The sequence below is a fragment of the Porites lutea genome, chromosome 3, assembly GCF_958299795.1.
Source record: "Porites lutea chromosome 3, jaPorLute2.1, whole genome shotgun sequence".
NCBI lineage: Eukaryota > Metazoa > Cnidaria > Anthozoa > Scleractinia > Poritidae > Porites > Porites lutea.
In genome coordinates this window covers 26,002,121-26,018,010 of record NC_133203.1, presented here as the reverse complement: position 1 = coordinate 26,018,010, position 15,890 = coordinate 26,002,121, and the positions used below count along the sequence as shown (strand labels likewise).

The 15,890-nt window shown below is 39.8% G+C and overlaps 1 protein-coding gene across 1 annotated transcript in view; it reads left to right on the top strand.

The window, feature by feature from the left end:
* The window catches only part of LOC140932050 (protein white-like), a 40,312-nt gene extending 30,275 nt beyond the window's left edge, over positions 1–10,037 (top strand). The window contains exons 5-19 of the mRNA XM_073381713.1: positions 456–554; positions 1,030–1,196; positions 1,510–1,581; positions 1,959–2,061; positions 3,369–3,458; positions 3,961–4,001; positions 4,106–4,211; positions 4,843–4,974; positions 5,943–6,035; positions 7,088–7,145; positions 7,400–7,477; positions 7,974–8,079; positions 8,236–8,336; positions 9,050–9,147; positions 9,898–10,037. Coding sequence (XP_073237814.1) covers positions 456–554; positions 1,030–1,196; positions 1,510–1,581; positions 1,959–2,061; positions 3,369–3,458; positions 3,961–4,001; positions 4,106–4,211; positions 4,843–4,974; positions 5,943–6,035; positions 7,088–7,145; positions 7,400–7,477; positions 7,974–8,079; positions 8,236–8,336; positions 9,050–9,147; positions 9,898–9,999 — 1,446 coding nt within the window. The 3' untranslated portion in view covers positions 10,000–10,037. The remainder of the gene's footprint in view (positions 1–455; positions 555–1,029; positions 1,197–1,509; positions 1,582–1,958; positions 2,062–3,368; positions 3,459–3,960; positions 4,002–4,105; positions 4,212–4,842; positions 4,975–5,942; positions 6,036–7,087; positions 7,146–7,399; positions 7,478–7,973; positions 8,080–8,235; positions 8,337–9,049; positions 9,148–9,897) is intronic.
* The last annotated feature ends 5,853 nt before the right edge of the window (positions 10,038–15,890 follow it).

Here is a 15,890-nt window from a genome sequence, read left to right as displayed (position 1 = left end):
TTTGTCGGTTAAGCTCGAGGTTTCCCGCATGTGGTTATTCACTACTGAATCACCGACTATTATATTGCCGCACTATCTTGGCTTAAAATTCACACTGGAGGTTGTAGAGCCTTCCCAATATATTATTTTAAATACTGCATTAATGGTTGAAAATATTGAAGAAAGACCCGACTAACTTTGTCACATTTACGTCGCACAGAAAAACTAGAGGGTCACTATACATGCCAATCGTTGTCCAAAGGCAGGTGCATTTAACACATATCCCACCTGTTACAGCTACAAAATTATGCTTAGTAGCCAAAGGACACCCAAGTATGAAGCACAGCAGTCAATCAGTTCATTTATTTACAAATGGATGGAACCGCTTGAATAAAGAGAGTTTCAGACGTGGGAAAAGTATATTTGACCACTTACAGGGTGTAACCATTGTCCTTATTTATTATTACTTTTTTTAGCTTGGCCTAAAGAACTGTGCTGACACAGTCATTGGGACACCAGGGCGAGTGAGGGGAATTTCTGGAGGAGAAAAGAAGAGATTGGCATTTGCATCGGAGGTGAGTATATTGTTATTGGCCTCATCTCTAAAACATTTGAAGGATTCTAGAGCAACATTGATCCGCCTTCTTGCCTCAGTAGTACAAAAAGTCTTTGTTGACCGAAGCGGAACGTCTGCATCAACCATAACGAGCTCACAGCTGCAACATGGCGGCAGCCTATAGGGGCAATAAAAGCTTGCTCAAAAAACACATAAAGCGAAAAACCGTTCAGTTTTCCTACTTTCTTTGGAAGCGACAAACTTTGCCATCGGCCTGAGTGTTGAAGCTACAGTTATTTGCTTTATAATTTGAGTCAACACTCGCTATCTGGTGCTGAAATCTCTTCTCCTCACCAAGTAGATTTGGCACCTTAAAACGTTAATGAATATGGCACGTGAATTAAGCACATTTTATTAAACAATATTGGTTAACCCAGGGGAATGCCTCTGAAAATGTCATATGAAATAACTTCAAACTAAAATACCCTTTCCAGGTTCTTACCAACCCACCATTGCTGTTTTCTGATGAACCAACGTCTGGTCTTGATTCATACATGGCTCAGAATTTGATAGCATCACTTAAGCGTTTAGCTGCTTCAGGTCGAACCATCATATGTACTATACATCAACCCTCATCTGAGGTCTACGCCATGTTTGACAGGTATCAGTAGTCAGTTAAGTCTTCCTTGTAGCTGAATTGTATATTGTGTTTCAGTTGACACCTGGCAGTGTCATTTAGTATGAAACATTGGTTTTACGTTTAAAGAGAGGTTGTTGTTAAGCACAAAAGCTTTAAGAAGACTTTGATTGGGTCATAGGCTCCTGGTCTGCGTAGATCTATACTGTATTCTTCGCAACTTTTACTACACAAAGTACTAAAAGTATACAAGAATGGAAAGGACTGATCATTTCCACTGAACATTTCCGACTGTCTCAAATGAGAAATATTTTGCCTTTTTTTTTTCTTTTTTAAGCATACTGCTTTTAGCTGAAGGAAGGACAGCTTACATGGGACCAACAGCTGAAGCGATACCTTACTTTGAAAGGTACAATTAGTTTTTTCTCTGGGCATCAAAGGGAGAAAAAGGCTAAAATTAATCCGAAAACTAGCTGTCTATTATCTACTCACAGGCCGGGGCGGGGAGGGAGACTGGAAACAGGGTCATCAGAATATAGTCAAGATAGCAATGTCCAGTAAATGATACTAATTCGCGATGATCAGTACTGATTAGTTCTAAGTTAGTTGAATTTGTTTTTCTCGGCTTGGAAGATTTAAAATTTGACGTACAAAGTTTGTTTACTGTCCCATGCAGCCTTGAGGTAACGTTACTTTTGTTGCTTGTTCATGAGTCAGTGTCTCCTAAAAAACTACACTTGTGTAATGGACAAACGTCAGAATGACTGCCTTTTGATATTTTTTCAGGCTCGGGTATCCTTGTCCAATGAACTTTAATCCTGCTGATTATTTTGTTAACACCTTGGCCATTGTACCTGGAGAAGAGGAAGAGTCCAAGAATAGAGTTAAAGTAAGAACTTTCCAAGCGGTTGCTTTAGGTATTGCAACTTCAATGACTTTTCACAATGTTATCTCGATGCGCCAAACTACCGAATTGTTGACCTAAGCTTCTTGCAGTGGCGGATCCAGGGTAGGGGCCCGCTTCCCCCCTCCCCCCTTATTTTTGAATCAAACTGAGGCCCCGAAGGGACGAAAAAAGAAAATTTGGACCCCACCCCCCCTCCCCCATCTAAGGGTCTGGATGAACCCCCCCCCCCCCCCAACAAAAAATAAATAAATAAATAAGTAAAAGCAAGAGAGGATAGAGAGGATAAAGGGGACAGAGAAGGCATCCCCCATACACACCCTATTCCATAGATAATTCGTCTCGAGATATTTTTAGAATCGGGATAAAGTTACCTCGCGCGCTGCGTGGATGTTTCGTGGAGGTTTCGCATGACTAAACGCCGTGCAAAACATGTCGGGGGAAAGGCAATGAAAGCGTAAAGATATCGAGAGCATTTCTGAATATTGAAGCGAAATGAGTCGACGCTCACCTGGGAAAAGGGAATCGCTGGACTCTTTGACAATCAGTTTAACTCGAAGTTGTCGTAACCTTAGCGTTGCTTTAATAAAATGAGAAATTTCGCCGGCCTATTGAAACCGGCCGCTTGTACAATAAAGCAAGTAGGGCGCCAAGTGTTATTTTTGTTGAATAATAAAAGACTAATAAAAGAATAAATATCAAACCAAAAATTGCTCTCTTCAAACTGTAAATTATAAATGATCCTGAGAGAATATTCAGTGTGTTAAGGATTTCCCTGCTGTACTGTTAGCTCTATACAAGAGAGGAAGGGCCATTCTTTTTTAATTTCCATTTCGCTGACACCACTTTAGTAGAAATCTCTCTTTAGTTGTTTTCGTCGACAAAACAAATAGCAATATCGCTGTCCGTGTCTTCCGCCATTTTGTTCAGCGTCAATTCGTAAAGGACGCGTGGCTCTTAGCGTGGGTCATCCACGTGGAACACATTCGCGCTTTGTGATTGGTTGTTGTCTAATCCCCCTTGGGATCTGTGGTCTTCAAAATAACTCGAGACGAATTACCTATGAAATAGGGGGTGTATGGGGGATGCCTTCTCTGTCCCCTTTATCCTCTCTTGGTGAAAGGACATGGAAGTCGCATTATGAATGGCACACTCCTACAGGCCAGGTAATAAGGTGAAATACCTTTATTAGACACCCAGCTGAGCTGAGGCCTCTACTATGTTTATGGGATATTCAAGATAAATTCAGTAGGGACACCCTTATATGATCATTTTTTTTCTTATTCTGATAGGAAATTTGTGATGCATTTAGTGAACGTGAAGTAGTAAAGGCAAAACAAGAGAATAGCTGCAAAATCCAGGAAAAAAGCACTGAACTGCAGGTTTGTTTCAAGTTATATCATTCAAAGTATATTAAGAACAGGCAGATGGCATTTGTCATAGTATGGTGCTAAGCATTTTTTTTGTTTTTGTTTTTGTTTTCTTCTTTTTTTGATATAAATAGTTTCTTGTATCGCACTTGAAATCAAATGAAACACCATTTTAGTCTTATGTATACCCTCGTCTATCCAAACAGCCTAAAATCTATATTTAGGGTGTGCGTCATTTGTATAGCTGTCGAGAATAGGACCTAAAATCCAGCCACGAAGCCGGCTGCTCTAGGCTTTCAAATAGTGGGGGACGACTCCAAGAAAATTAAGCAGAAGAAATGAAGAGATGTTGTTGAGGTAGGGAGTGGCTACAACCCACGCAACAACCGTACTTAGATGTTACAGCTCAGTATTTGTAACCCATAACACATGAGACAATGTTCTCCCTTTCTTTTTCTAGCTCTTATCTCCCTCGACACGTTCTGAAATGACAGTTTTATTCTCTTCATTTTAGAACTCATTTCAGGATGATGTCATTTTTAGCAAACGCTCACCGTAAGTGCTTCTAAACAATTTAGCATGTGATGATTTCCATTGTTTGTATAATCATGATCAGAATTGATTAAGTAAAATAAGTAACTAGAATGTGCATTTTTCAGGTACAAGGTGTCTTGGTGTCGACAGCTAATGGCAGTGTTATGGCGTTCATGGACCACTAACAAGCGCGACTCTCTTATTTTTAGAATAAAAATATTCCGCGCCATTGTAAGTATGCAGACAATCCGCTGGATATTTATAGCAATAGGACCAACTCTTTTTAGAGAGATTGTGGGTCAACAACTATTTTCTATTAAGATCCATTGACAGTTGAAGTAACTAGAATAAAGCTTATTCGACACATGTAAGGAAATCCGGAATCCAAGACTTTTTGCTTGCGGAAAATCTTTGCTTGTAAAATCTGAAATTCTAACTTTGGAATCTGGAATACAGCTCAAGGATTCCGGAATCCACTGGCGATTGGTATGCGGAATCCAAGTTCCCGCGGCCAAGAATCTCAAATCCAGCACCTGGAATCCGGAATCCACGGCGTGGAATACAAAATCCAAGACTATCTTAGATTCCTTTCCATGGAGCGAGCTTTGACTCAGTCGAACACCTATATAAGTGACTGTCTGTAACATTTACTACATGTATTCACTGACGCGGGTTCTCTGATGAGCGCTTAAAAGCTGAAAATTATAAAGTCAGCTTTAGTTTTAATTCTGTAGAATTCAGCGTTTTCTTTATCATATAACCATATTTTATTATTCTTATAGCATTCACTATAGCATTCACTCTACTATTACCAAACACAATTTTACATTTATTTTATTTATTTTTATTAATTTTTTTGTAGTTCACGGGATTGCTTGCAGGATTGATTTACTTGCAAATCCCATACAACCAAGATGGAATCCAAGACATTGCAGGGGCCTATTTCTTTCTTGTGGTATCGATCTCATTTTCAAGCCTGTATGGAGTACTGTTTGTAAGTATTTAAATCAATGGTGATCAATATTGATTTGTCAAAATGGCGTATGTATGTTTTTTTTTTTTTTTTTGTTCAATAGTCCATTTTCGAGTTCGCTAAGACCGCTGAATTAAAGAAGTCAGGACGCATTTTTTAAATCCTTAGCCTCCATCTAAAGTAATATATTCACAAATTCCAACGCGAAAAAGACCTGTTTATTATATACTAACATTAACCACAAAGGACTGCAAAGGACCGCAAACGAATATGCCGAAGAACATAGGATCTATAAAGGCCTGATCAGCAAAAATAATAATGCAGACATATTAAATTCTGCATTGCATTGCAGCATTGCAGTATTAAAATTCTGCTTGCAGAATTTAATATGTCTGTTAATTATATGTCTATTGTGTATATTCAAATTTTAAACACTTACTTGCCAGAATTTCTGAATATTTTACTTTACATCGAGGCTAACCCTGTATGAATGTCTCGTTAATGTTTGTATTGAGGGGTAATTTTTAATTCGAAACTGGACTATTTACAAACCAGCCATTATGACTGAAAGCGCAACTTCCCAAAGGATATTGATAAAAAAGATACGTTTTATGAATGTTTTATGAAGTACTAGTTGCCTTGATTGCATCCTCAAAGGAGGTACACGTGTATGCCCCAAGGCTAAGCTCCACAGCTCTCGCCAGATTCCAAAGGGCTAACAGGAGATTCCTTAAACGTGATCATGGAAATCACACGGGCATAGAAAATTGGTAAACCTTAAATGTGGCAAAAATGGCAAACGGAAAGTTGAGTTTTGAGTAACATTCTTGACTTTTAAAAAGAAACACTAAAAAAAAAAAATCCCGGACAGACAATTGAAAATGAATTCAGACCGTAAAGAATTAGGTCTCCTGGAACTCTTTCAAACTCCACATCAAAATGTTGGAGATTTGGATCCTCTTCTAACTGATAAATGTCTTTTTTAAAAGGTATTTCCAGCAGAGCTTCCAGTGTTTTTGCGAGAACATAAAAACGGGATGTACAGAACAGACGTGTACTACCTGGCAAAAACATTAGCAGAGGTAGGTTTATCCCTGAAATGGTATAATTCACCAACTATGGAATTCCTCGTCATCATCATTGGCAGAAAAATCCTACGCACGCTGCCGTTTTGTGTCTTCAAATGTAACGACACAATGAAAGGCTTTGGAAGACTATTCCTTCAGTTACACACAGTCAAGTTAGGGGTCAAGCGTACCCCATACTTAATTGCTAGGAAGCTATTGTTTGTGGTACGGATAGTATGATTTCGGTATCTTTGCAATCATTTGTTGTCACTTAGTGATAGCAACACAAAGAAAGTACCTGCCACGGTCACGATGTGCGAACCAAACGGCACTACCAGTTCCGGTCTCTGGCAACCATGATTTAGTCTCTACCCTTCGCGCTAGTAGATAGTCTATAGCAGTCCTTCATCACCCCTAACATGGGAATTTTGGGTTTTAAAAGGTTCCGCATTAAAGAACGCATGAATTCAAATAGCCTGTGCAGTTCGGTGTTTCGGTGGTCATAGAGCTCTATTATTACCTCCGCTTCCCAGGTCTCTCGCAGTCGTCAGAAATAAACGTTACGGTATCAAAACTTTACGAAGACTTCCGTTGCGTTTAAAGATATCTGACCTCTATGTGATTGTCTTCCGGATAATATCTAAAAAGACTCCTAAACATTATACTGGATAGCTTTTCATGTGTCCGAAAGTATAGAATGAACACCTTCTCAGACAATATGCCGCAAGAAACATATTCGATATATATGTAACGCTGCCTCGTACCCTTCCCATGGTCCCTTGCGTTCATCACCAGTCACTCGTTTCGCGCTCGCCTCTCCCATGCGTAAAACGAAGCGCCTGAGGAGGAGGCTGTATGTAACGTATAACGTTCCACTTTTAAGATCGGCGCGGTGCATGCAGCTTTACTCCCTTCAGAAACAGTGCCAAATCACTGTTCTTATGACCTATCCGATCATACGGATTTCGGAACAACGCAAAGCTAGCGCTATCTGGTATAGTTTTGACGTGTAGCCTTACACTACGTTTCTATTTTGTTTAAACTAACATGTTTCTGTTTCATTACAGATACCCATTTTCCTTGTTTCTACATTATTACTAACTGTTATCTCCTATTGGATGATTGGTGAGTGCCCTTTCTTGGTACTTCTATTCTTTAATTCATTGTTTAATAAAGTTGTGAGAAAAATGCAGCTTTAACGTTCATAAAAAACAACAACAACATGCAAAAGATTGAGAGACACTACTTATCATATGAATCGCTCGGTTGTAGACTTGGAATGGCGTGAAATATCACACAAAGTTATGGTCTCAAAAGTTTAAAACTTGATCTTAAAAAGACTATAACGCTCATTTGTATATCGACTTGAATTTTCATAGGTTTCCGAGATGACTTTCTCCATTTTCTTGTGTGTTGTGGTATCATGTGTCTTGTTACAAACGTCGCTATTTCGTTTGGTGAGTGATTCTTAATTGATATTTTGATTACGGTTTCGATTAAGTGGTTCAATAGTTCGACTGTCAGTTGTTTACTTTTGTATTCATCTTCCGACACAGAATGAGTTTAAAATCATATTTGCCGCATTCAAGCTAGACTCGGTCTCCAGCCCATGGGACGGTGTCTCGATGCACCCGCGACGTGAGGTTTGGAGAATCGCGGGCGCATTGGGCATCCACGTCTGGAGACTGAGCCTACATCCAAGCCCTTGTCCAAAGACCACTTTACGCTCTACGAGTGTGCGGAGGGGGGCTGGAACAGAACGCAATAGTGCTTGTGAGACAAGTATCCATTTACAAAGCAGATAAAACAGATTGCAGGACAAAGGCAAAATTTTCGTCCTTAGTTGAGCGAATTTGTTCCGGCCAAGGATCAAATCCACGACATGCGCTTCACAGTCTAAAGCGGTTTACAAGCTTGACGTCAGCTGAGTATTTTGTTTGCTTGTTTCTATAGGTTATATTGTATCAACGATGGCGCCGACCGTCACTGCAGCCACATCCCTTGGTACACCCCTCAGCTTACCTCTTCTAATTTTCGGCGGGTTCTTCCTCAAGAATACGTAAGCAAATAAAATCCAATGTTCATTTTTATTTTTTTTACCTGAAATACATGTATGTAAAATGAAGTTCAAGACAATAAGGTGATTATCTGAGTGGTTTTTTAAAGCCTTGAACATGAAGGTAATTTATGTTTTCACCCGTTCCTTTCATAACAGTTCTGTACCTGTTTATTTTGTTTGGCTCAAGTACATATCATGGTTTATGTACGGATATGAGGCTCTTATAATCAATCAGTGGAAAGATTACGGTCAGATAGGTACGTAGTCTCTCTGGTACCTCAGAGTAATTGTCGTTAGATATGTTTTTCCCATCATTTTGCACATGACTGAGGCAGGATTAGCTCTGTCTTCATACAGGACTGGCCTGCAGAATGGCAGGTCGCAGGCTCGGTTGCGAGGCCGGACCAACACTCAAAGTCTTAACTAAAATGGTACCGCCTTTGCCGTGTAAACGGCTACAACTTCACGTCACCCGGGGTGGTTTAGTAGGAAGCGCACAAAAAGATAGAACATTTTCGATATATTGAAATTCATACATGGCTCCGAGGCCTGGGGGAAGAAAACAAAAAAAAATGCATTATTCATTGCTGAGCCTCAAGATGATTCCCCCAAGCCTCGCAGCCAAGTATATCGGAATTGGTCTATTTCCTTTAATAGTATTTGCGCGCTAATTTTTGTGATCTCGTCTAGCTAGAGAAAAGTTAATACTTTTACCCAGCTTAACCACTTCAAAATTCAGCCAAAGGAACACCGTCTACAGAATATTCATGACACCTTTCTGATAAAAGGGGGCTCGATCCTGTTGACTCTTATTCGTGCAATTCCCAACAATCACTGACTAATAATCCAAACTATAAGCATAATAAAGGAAGCTTAATTGTCATGCCGTTATAAAAGGTATATAAGAAGATTCTGATAATACTACAAGACGCGTAGCTTGGTTTGACTCGTGTTGGCTTCCTTGTCATAGGATGTTCAAACAATACGACCAGATTGTCATCAGAAGGGGATGGAACATTTTGTATAGCAAATGGTGATGAGGCAATCAAGTTCCTTGGTTTTGAACCAGTAAGTATTAAGCACGCGGGAACCTTTTTCTCTCTTATTCGAATCTTATTTTTAGCTCGAGACGCAGTCGGTTATTGACCAAACTTTGACTACAGATAAAGAGGAAGTAAGCAAGCGAGCACGTGATATCCCTTTTCTTTCTAGCCTGCGTCACCCTGTCGGTGAATGCATAAGGGCGAAAAAAGTGTCGTGAAAAGAAAAAGCAAGCGAACGTTAAACGACCCCAGACTGCGTCCAACAACCTCCCTTATTTCTTGGAGCCTGAGACAGGCTATTTTATTTTTCTCGTAAGCTACTGCTACGCAGGTTTCTCCAAAGCAGCTGTGAGGTCTAATAACGGCAAAATATAGTTATTCAACTACGAGTCTTACGTTCAGTGCCCTGGAGGTTGGATGAGTCAAGGGGATGCTGTTACTTCGAGCATTCATAGCATATTGGTATCAAACTAACTTAACAGCGTAAGCTGTAAAAACGCTTGAACAAAAAAAAATCATTTAATGTTTCCTACTTTAAAAATAATCCAAACAAGGACTTTTATGCCTTTTTCTTTTAGAAAAAACTCTATTTTTCCATCACTAATCCGTGCTGAGCTAAATTATTTGTTTAGCATAGGCCAGGTCATGCTTCTTCGTCCACGCTGTCCTCATATTCTGTTTCTCTTTTTATGTTCTGAGTAAAGCACGACAACTCCTTATTATTATCTTATTGACCTTTGTTTTTGGTTGTTTGTTTTTGTTGTTTATTTTTTAGGACAATATCCTTTTTGACATCTTCTGCCTCATAGCACTAATGGTTGGATTCCGAATCATTTCTTTCTTATTTTTGTTGAGGAGAGCTAACACGAAACAGTGATCACCTCAATGACTAAAACCAGCAAGCAGATCATACTAGAGCAGTCGAAAACAAAATAGTTCATTACTTTAGTTCTTAGAATACAGATTTAAGCCTGTACAAAATTTAGCCTGTAAATATTAACAAAGCCATGAAGTTATTATCGTTCCTTTTTTTCTTTCCTTTTTATCCACTGGACTCGATTGTGTGAGCCGTCATATGTACAGAATAGTTTATATGCAGCAATACCTCAAGTTTTTTTTCTCAAGACAAGTCATTTGAATGAGGCTTACATTTTTTTCTTCATACACGCACTGACCCTCAGACGTACTGTACGACAAAGCAAATAGCAGCAGAAAAAAATATATACATTAGCGGCGTGGGGGGGGGGGGGGGGGGGGCGCACACACACAAATTTTCAGACCAAGCTGAGCCTCGAAAGTTGTAGAAAATCGTTTTGAGAGCAGCTTTAATCTTTTAACCCCTTAATTCCGAGAACTGATTGGCATATAACTTCTCCTTATTATATCCAATACATTGTCCAACAGATAGGTGGTGAGAATAAGCAAATTTATCAGCCAAAGGTTACCATATTGATATAACCCCAAATTCTCTTAACTAACAGACATTAAATGTATAGCAGCCAAAAACGAGAATTACTAGCCAGATCTTGGGAGTCAGTTATAGGAACGCTTTCTGTTTATGATCTAACTGAAGGGAGGTTTCATTTTCATGCGGGCCACGATCTTAATTTGATAATTTGTTGGAGTCTCTATAGGCTTTTGTAATAAACTGAAAAGTACTTATTTTATTATAGTTATTATTTCTATGACATCAGGTAATCATTTACATTAAGACGTATAAGGCTAAAATAGCCTGTGGTCAGCAGAAGATGTAGATATCGTTGTAAATAAGAAAAAGACTTTTTTAAAAAATAAACTACAATTATTAACCAACACATGAGCAGAACACATAACTAAAGAGCCCATTTTACAGTTATGGGTAGAAACAAGGCAGTGGTTGACCCGCTTTATTTTGTAGATCATGTTGTTCTTATGCTAACTATACAACATTTTTCAAGCATAATTTCCATAAGAAAACAAAGGAGGTTTGTATCAAAATAAGGCTAACCTTAACCTCACATTCACCGGAAGGCTACGATACTAAACCCACAACCGCTAAATAGCCTATTGCAAGCAAGAACAAAAACTTCATTACGTAGTCCTTTAAAGCGTATAACGAATGAACGAACTTTCTTCGGCTTTTCATGTATAATATAAAAAAGGCATCTTGAACATGATAAAACTCGATACAAAAAAGCTTCGCGGGTAAGCGCTTTAGATTAACACTTGTTTTCGCACAGACAAAAAAGTCAGTACGTCGCTCATAGGAGCCTAAGGGATTATAGGGAAAGCTAAGGTAAACACAAAGGGGGTGGTGGGGAGTTCGTTCCAAACTTGCCCCGTGCTCGACCGTAATCAACAACACGCGGCGTTCCCCAACCTGTTAAACGAAATATGAGACGTCGTAAATGCAATAATTCTTTTGGCCTATCATTCCCCGCCTACTACACTTCCCAGTTACTAGTAGAGACCTTTAGATTCTAAGACGAGAAGGACTAAGTAGTGCTCGCGCTTGAAGCAGGGTCATTTTGGTGGGAAACTGTGGTAGTGGTTGTCACTATGAGTTTTACCAAATGTCGCGGTGGCGGAAACAAGTTATCAAATGTTAGAGGTTTTAGCATTTTGCGCCCGGGAAAGGCTTTAACCATCTTCAATAAAAGTAACTGTACTTATTCCTTGGATGAAAAAAAAAAGTACAATTAAGCTTTTCTAGGAATCTATTGTTTAAGAATACGCGAAAAAAATTTACAGTCAACACGTACTCGTAGTCGTTGTCGTCTTCGAATCTAAAGGTCTCCAGTGTTAGGAATTAAACAAGATATGATGTAGTAAGATCTGACACACAAACTCTAAAGCCTGGTTTTCACTAGCGCATAAGCGTAAGCATAAGCACAAGACAAACGGACAAGTTCTTTTTTCTTGTGTTTGTGCTTATGCTTATGTCGTAACTTTGACTAGCGCAAGCATAAACACAGGCCATGGACCAATCATAGGCCACTTTGACCCAGACCTGAAGCGAACAAATCAAAAGCAATATGGTGGACGCTTCGTCCGCCATCTTGTTTATCATCGGGTTGAGGAGAGCTGGTCATCGAGAATTGAGTCAAATATGCCGTTCTGCGCGTGCGTATGTCCTTATGCCTATGGTTATGTGCTAGTGAAAACCAGGCTTAAGAAATGAAATAAAGAATTCTAATAACCATTTCACTTTTTTGGTAATAAATAAGAAAGATCCCGAAATATGGTACCTTGCAGGTAATACGGTATCTCACAAATTGAAGTGTTTCGTATTCCGCACATAAAATCAATAAACTCACATAAACTCAATGTTTCGTATTAACCGTACATAAACTCGACGTTGCTGAAATTCCTCTTAATTAATGACATTCACGCTACAAGCGTCGATCAAAAGAGACGGCTAACTACCATGAGTAGAAGCAGTAAGCGTCCAGTGGTTTTGATGTTTTATATCTAGGTATAACTAAACAGTTTTATGCTAAAATCCCCCATCGGCTTGTCAAAACTCCGAGAGCACATTCTACAAGTAATCTGGCAGCAGATAGCTCTTTGTTAAACGCAATCTCGTCTTGATCCTCTATTGAGACTGGAAAAGGTTTCAGTAGCCATGACCTGAGTGGATGTGTGTTGCCTCCGACGAGATAAGGCCTAATATTTTGACTCCCAAGTTGAGCATTAGGGTTTGCAAGGATTTCACCTTCCTCCGCACGTCTGTACAATGTGCTATTTCTTAGGACTCGCGAGTCGTGCATACTTCCAGGAAATCCGGCCGCGAAATCTAAGAACATTTTCCTATCATCGACAACACCTTGAACTATAAAATCGTATTGCTGATATCGACTGAAATAGACGATGGCGCTTTCCGCGGGTGCCTAAATCTGAATATGAGAGCAACCAATCGCTCCAACAACATTTGGAAGATTACTCAGTGCCGGGAATGTTTCAGTGCAGGATCTGGTCTCTTCTGTGTTTGCTGGAAATTTTATATGTTCGTTTCTTAGTTCAAACAAGGCTTCAGTGACATCTTGAACTGCCTCAACCGCCGAACTCTTACCAACACCGAAAGTGGCAGACGATAAATTCCGATAGCGAGAACCTTTTCGGGAGGAATGCAGTCACGCAATGCGGTGTCTTGTCCCGAGAGCGGTGTACAAAGCAGATTGAGAAGCGCATCAAAAGTACCCCTTTTCATTCGAGGCTGTCTTTTGAAGAACTTGTCTGGGATTTCTTGATTTGTCAAGTACGTTTCAAACCACAGTTCGGCGACCAAATTCTAACAATACCAGCTGCATATTTAGGCTATGAAGTCTGTATATGCAAAAGAGATTGAACATATTTGTCATGTTAACCTGCATGCAGGTTAAAAGACATAACATAACAAGAAGAGCGGAAATTGTTTCGTGACGTTCCATGTTTGCGAGCAAGAAAGCAGCAGTAGCGTGACACACTCCACGTAAGTTGTTAAGTTGGGTTATTGAAGTGTCCAGCGGTGGCCGCTGACATGAATGTAAAATTTCCGTATTGCAGGCGAAAAAGAGATGTCTCTTAAGGCTTGTTCAAAGCTATTTCAGTTACAAGTCAGTTTTGTTGTTGTTGTTGTTGTTTTTTTTTTCTTCTTTCAAATTACGAGAACACAAATATGCCAGTACTTTCCTTTACACTTTAAGGTATGAAGTTATTTTAATCAAGGGATGCAATCGGAAAAGGAAACTTTCTGAGCTCGAGATGAAATTCTAACTCACGACCCTTCGAGTTCTGATCAGTTCTAGGTGAATGGCATCGCCCGATCTTCCTTGTCATAATTTTTTTAGACAATTTTTGATGGCATCACAGAGCCCTCACTCTCGCCAGCCTCTCCGTTTTACATAAGTAATACATGTATGAAGTATATGAAAATAATTGATTTTTGAACTGCGGTTGTAGATGAAAGTGGGGAATGATCATCGCAGTAAATTTTCCAATTTAAGCAATTGGAAAGAGGAAGCCTGAAAAAAAAAAAAAATCAGGGCTTCAACGGAATTCGAACCCGAGACCTCCGCGTTGCCGGTGCGTTGCTCTACCAACTGAGCTATGAAGCAACACATTGGGAGCGAGGTCAATTTATTGAGTTCATATCTCCCGTGAGGAGTGAAATGATGTGAAGTATATGAAAATAATTGATTTTTGAACTGCAGTTGTAGATGAAAGTGAGGAATGATCATCGCAGTAAATTTTCCAATTTAAGCAATTGGAAAGAAGAAGTTCACAATTGCAATTGGAAAGAAGAAGTTCACATACATGTATGTGAACTATGAATGCAATTATGGCTCAGTTACTTCCAAGCGTGTCCTCCCTCCCCTGACTCCCCGGGCATTTGTCGGCAGGGACCGACAAGATGATAAATGCCCGACAAATGCCCGGAGATGTTGGGTGAGCACGCTTGAAATTGACTGAGCCATTACTTTAAATTACATTACTGCTATTATTAGGGTTCACAAACAAAGAAAATGCGCAGAGTGGATATACCAGTTCCTCTGTTTTGTTTTTTTTTTTTTGTTTTTTTTTGTTTTTGAAATTGCAAGCCGGTGAATTTAATAAAAAAACAGAAGCCCAAAGGAACTGACAACTCTCGTACGCACGCGTTGCTTGTGTTTGCGTTCACATAGCTGATGCTGCTTGAAATGAGTATCCAATTCTTTCAGATACTAAAACAAACAAAGAAGAAAGGAAAGAAAAAGGCGTTGCTCATGTCCGTAACCTGCGTGGCAAGTGCAAAATAAGGGGAAGGGAGGGGGAGAAAAGCGCGAATCTCGGCCTCTCCGATCCTTTTTCACTTCCGTTCCCCTCCTTTTTCGACGCCTGCCACGCAGGCTTAAAAAGTCTCAGGTCCAAACCCAAATTTAAAAGAAAAAAATCTGGCTTATTTTCGGAGCCATTCTGGTAAATTAAACGCGCTTTTTGACGGTGCATTCGGCTCTTATTCGATGTAAAAACCTGCGAAAATCACGAGTGACGTAAAACAGTTAATACAAAGAAGCCAGAAAGAAGTCAACACAGTAGAGCCAAGGAAAATAATAGCTAGAAAACAAAGTAAAACTTCACTGGTTTTTGCACCGAGGGTGACCCGTGCATTCCTAGGGTCTCATGGCCCTGTTGCCGCACGAGGGTGTTTTCAACCCGGCGGGGAGGGGTACTCGAGTTAATTGATAGCCGTTATAACGTTATAGTCTAGTCTGTGGCCAAATATAGACCCCATGTTAGTCACTTTTAGGAAAATGCAATTTTCGCGATCCCAACTTAGTAACCGCCTTTCGTTTTACGCATCTACTTTATAAAGCCTTTTAACAAGGTGGGTCATACTGAAATGAATTGACACATTGGTTAAACTTAATGAAGCAAAAATCCTTCCATTTTTAAATCCCTACATACCTGAATTCTCTGATTCCCCAGATCCCAAAAATGTATGATCCTATTCTAGCAACTCTAATAAAAAATGCAACCCCATCATAGTCAATTCAGCCGTGAAAATGCAACCCCATCCAGCGATACATCCCCATTGGCCTATTACTAGGACATATTCCCCCCGGGGGGGGGGGGGGGGGTTACAATCACGCTGGAACCACTCATTTTGAGGACAAACAAAATCCATGTGCGTTTTTTGAATCTGCAATGATAAAGGAAGAAAACAAAGAGTCAGCAGCATAAATGATTTGATACGTCATTTCAATTTGAGCCAGTTATGCCCCGGCGGCCAAGTTGGCGTTATTTAGTGACATAACATGACCTCTCGCA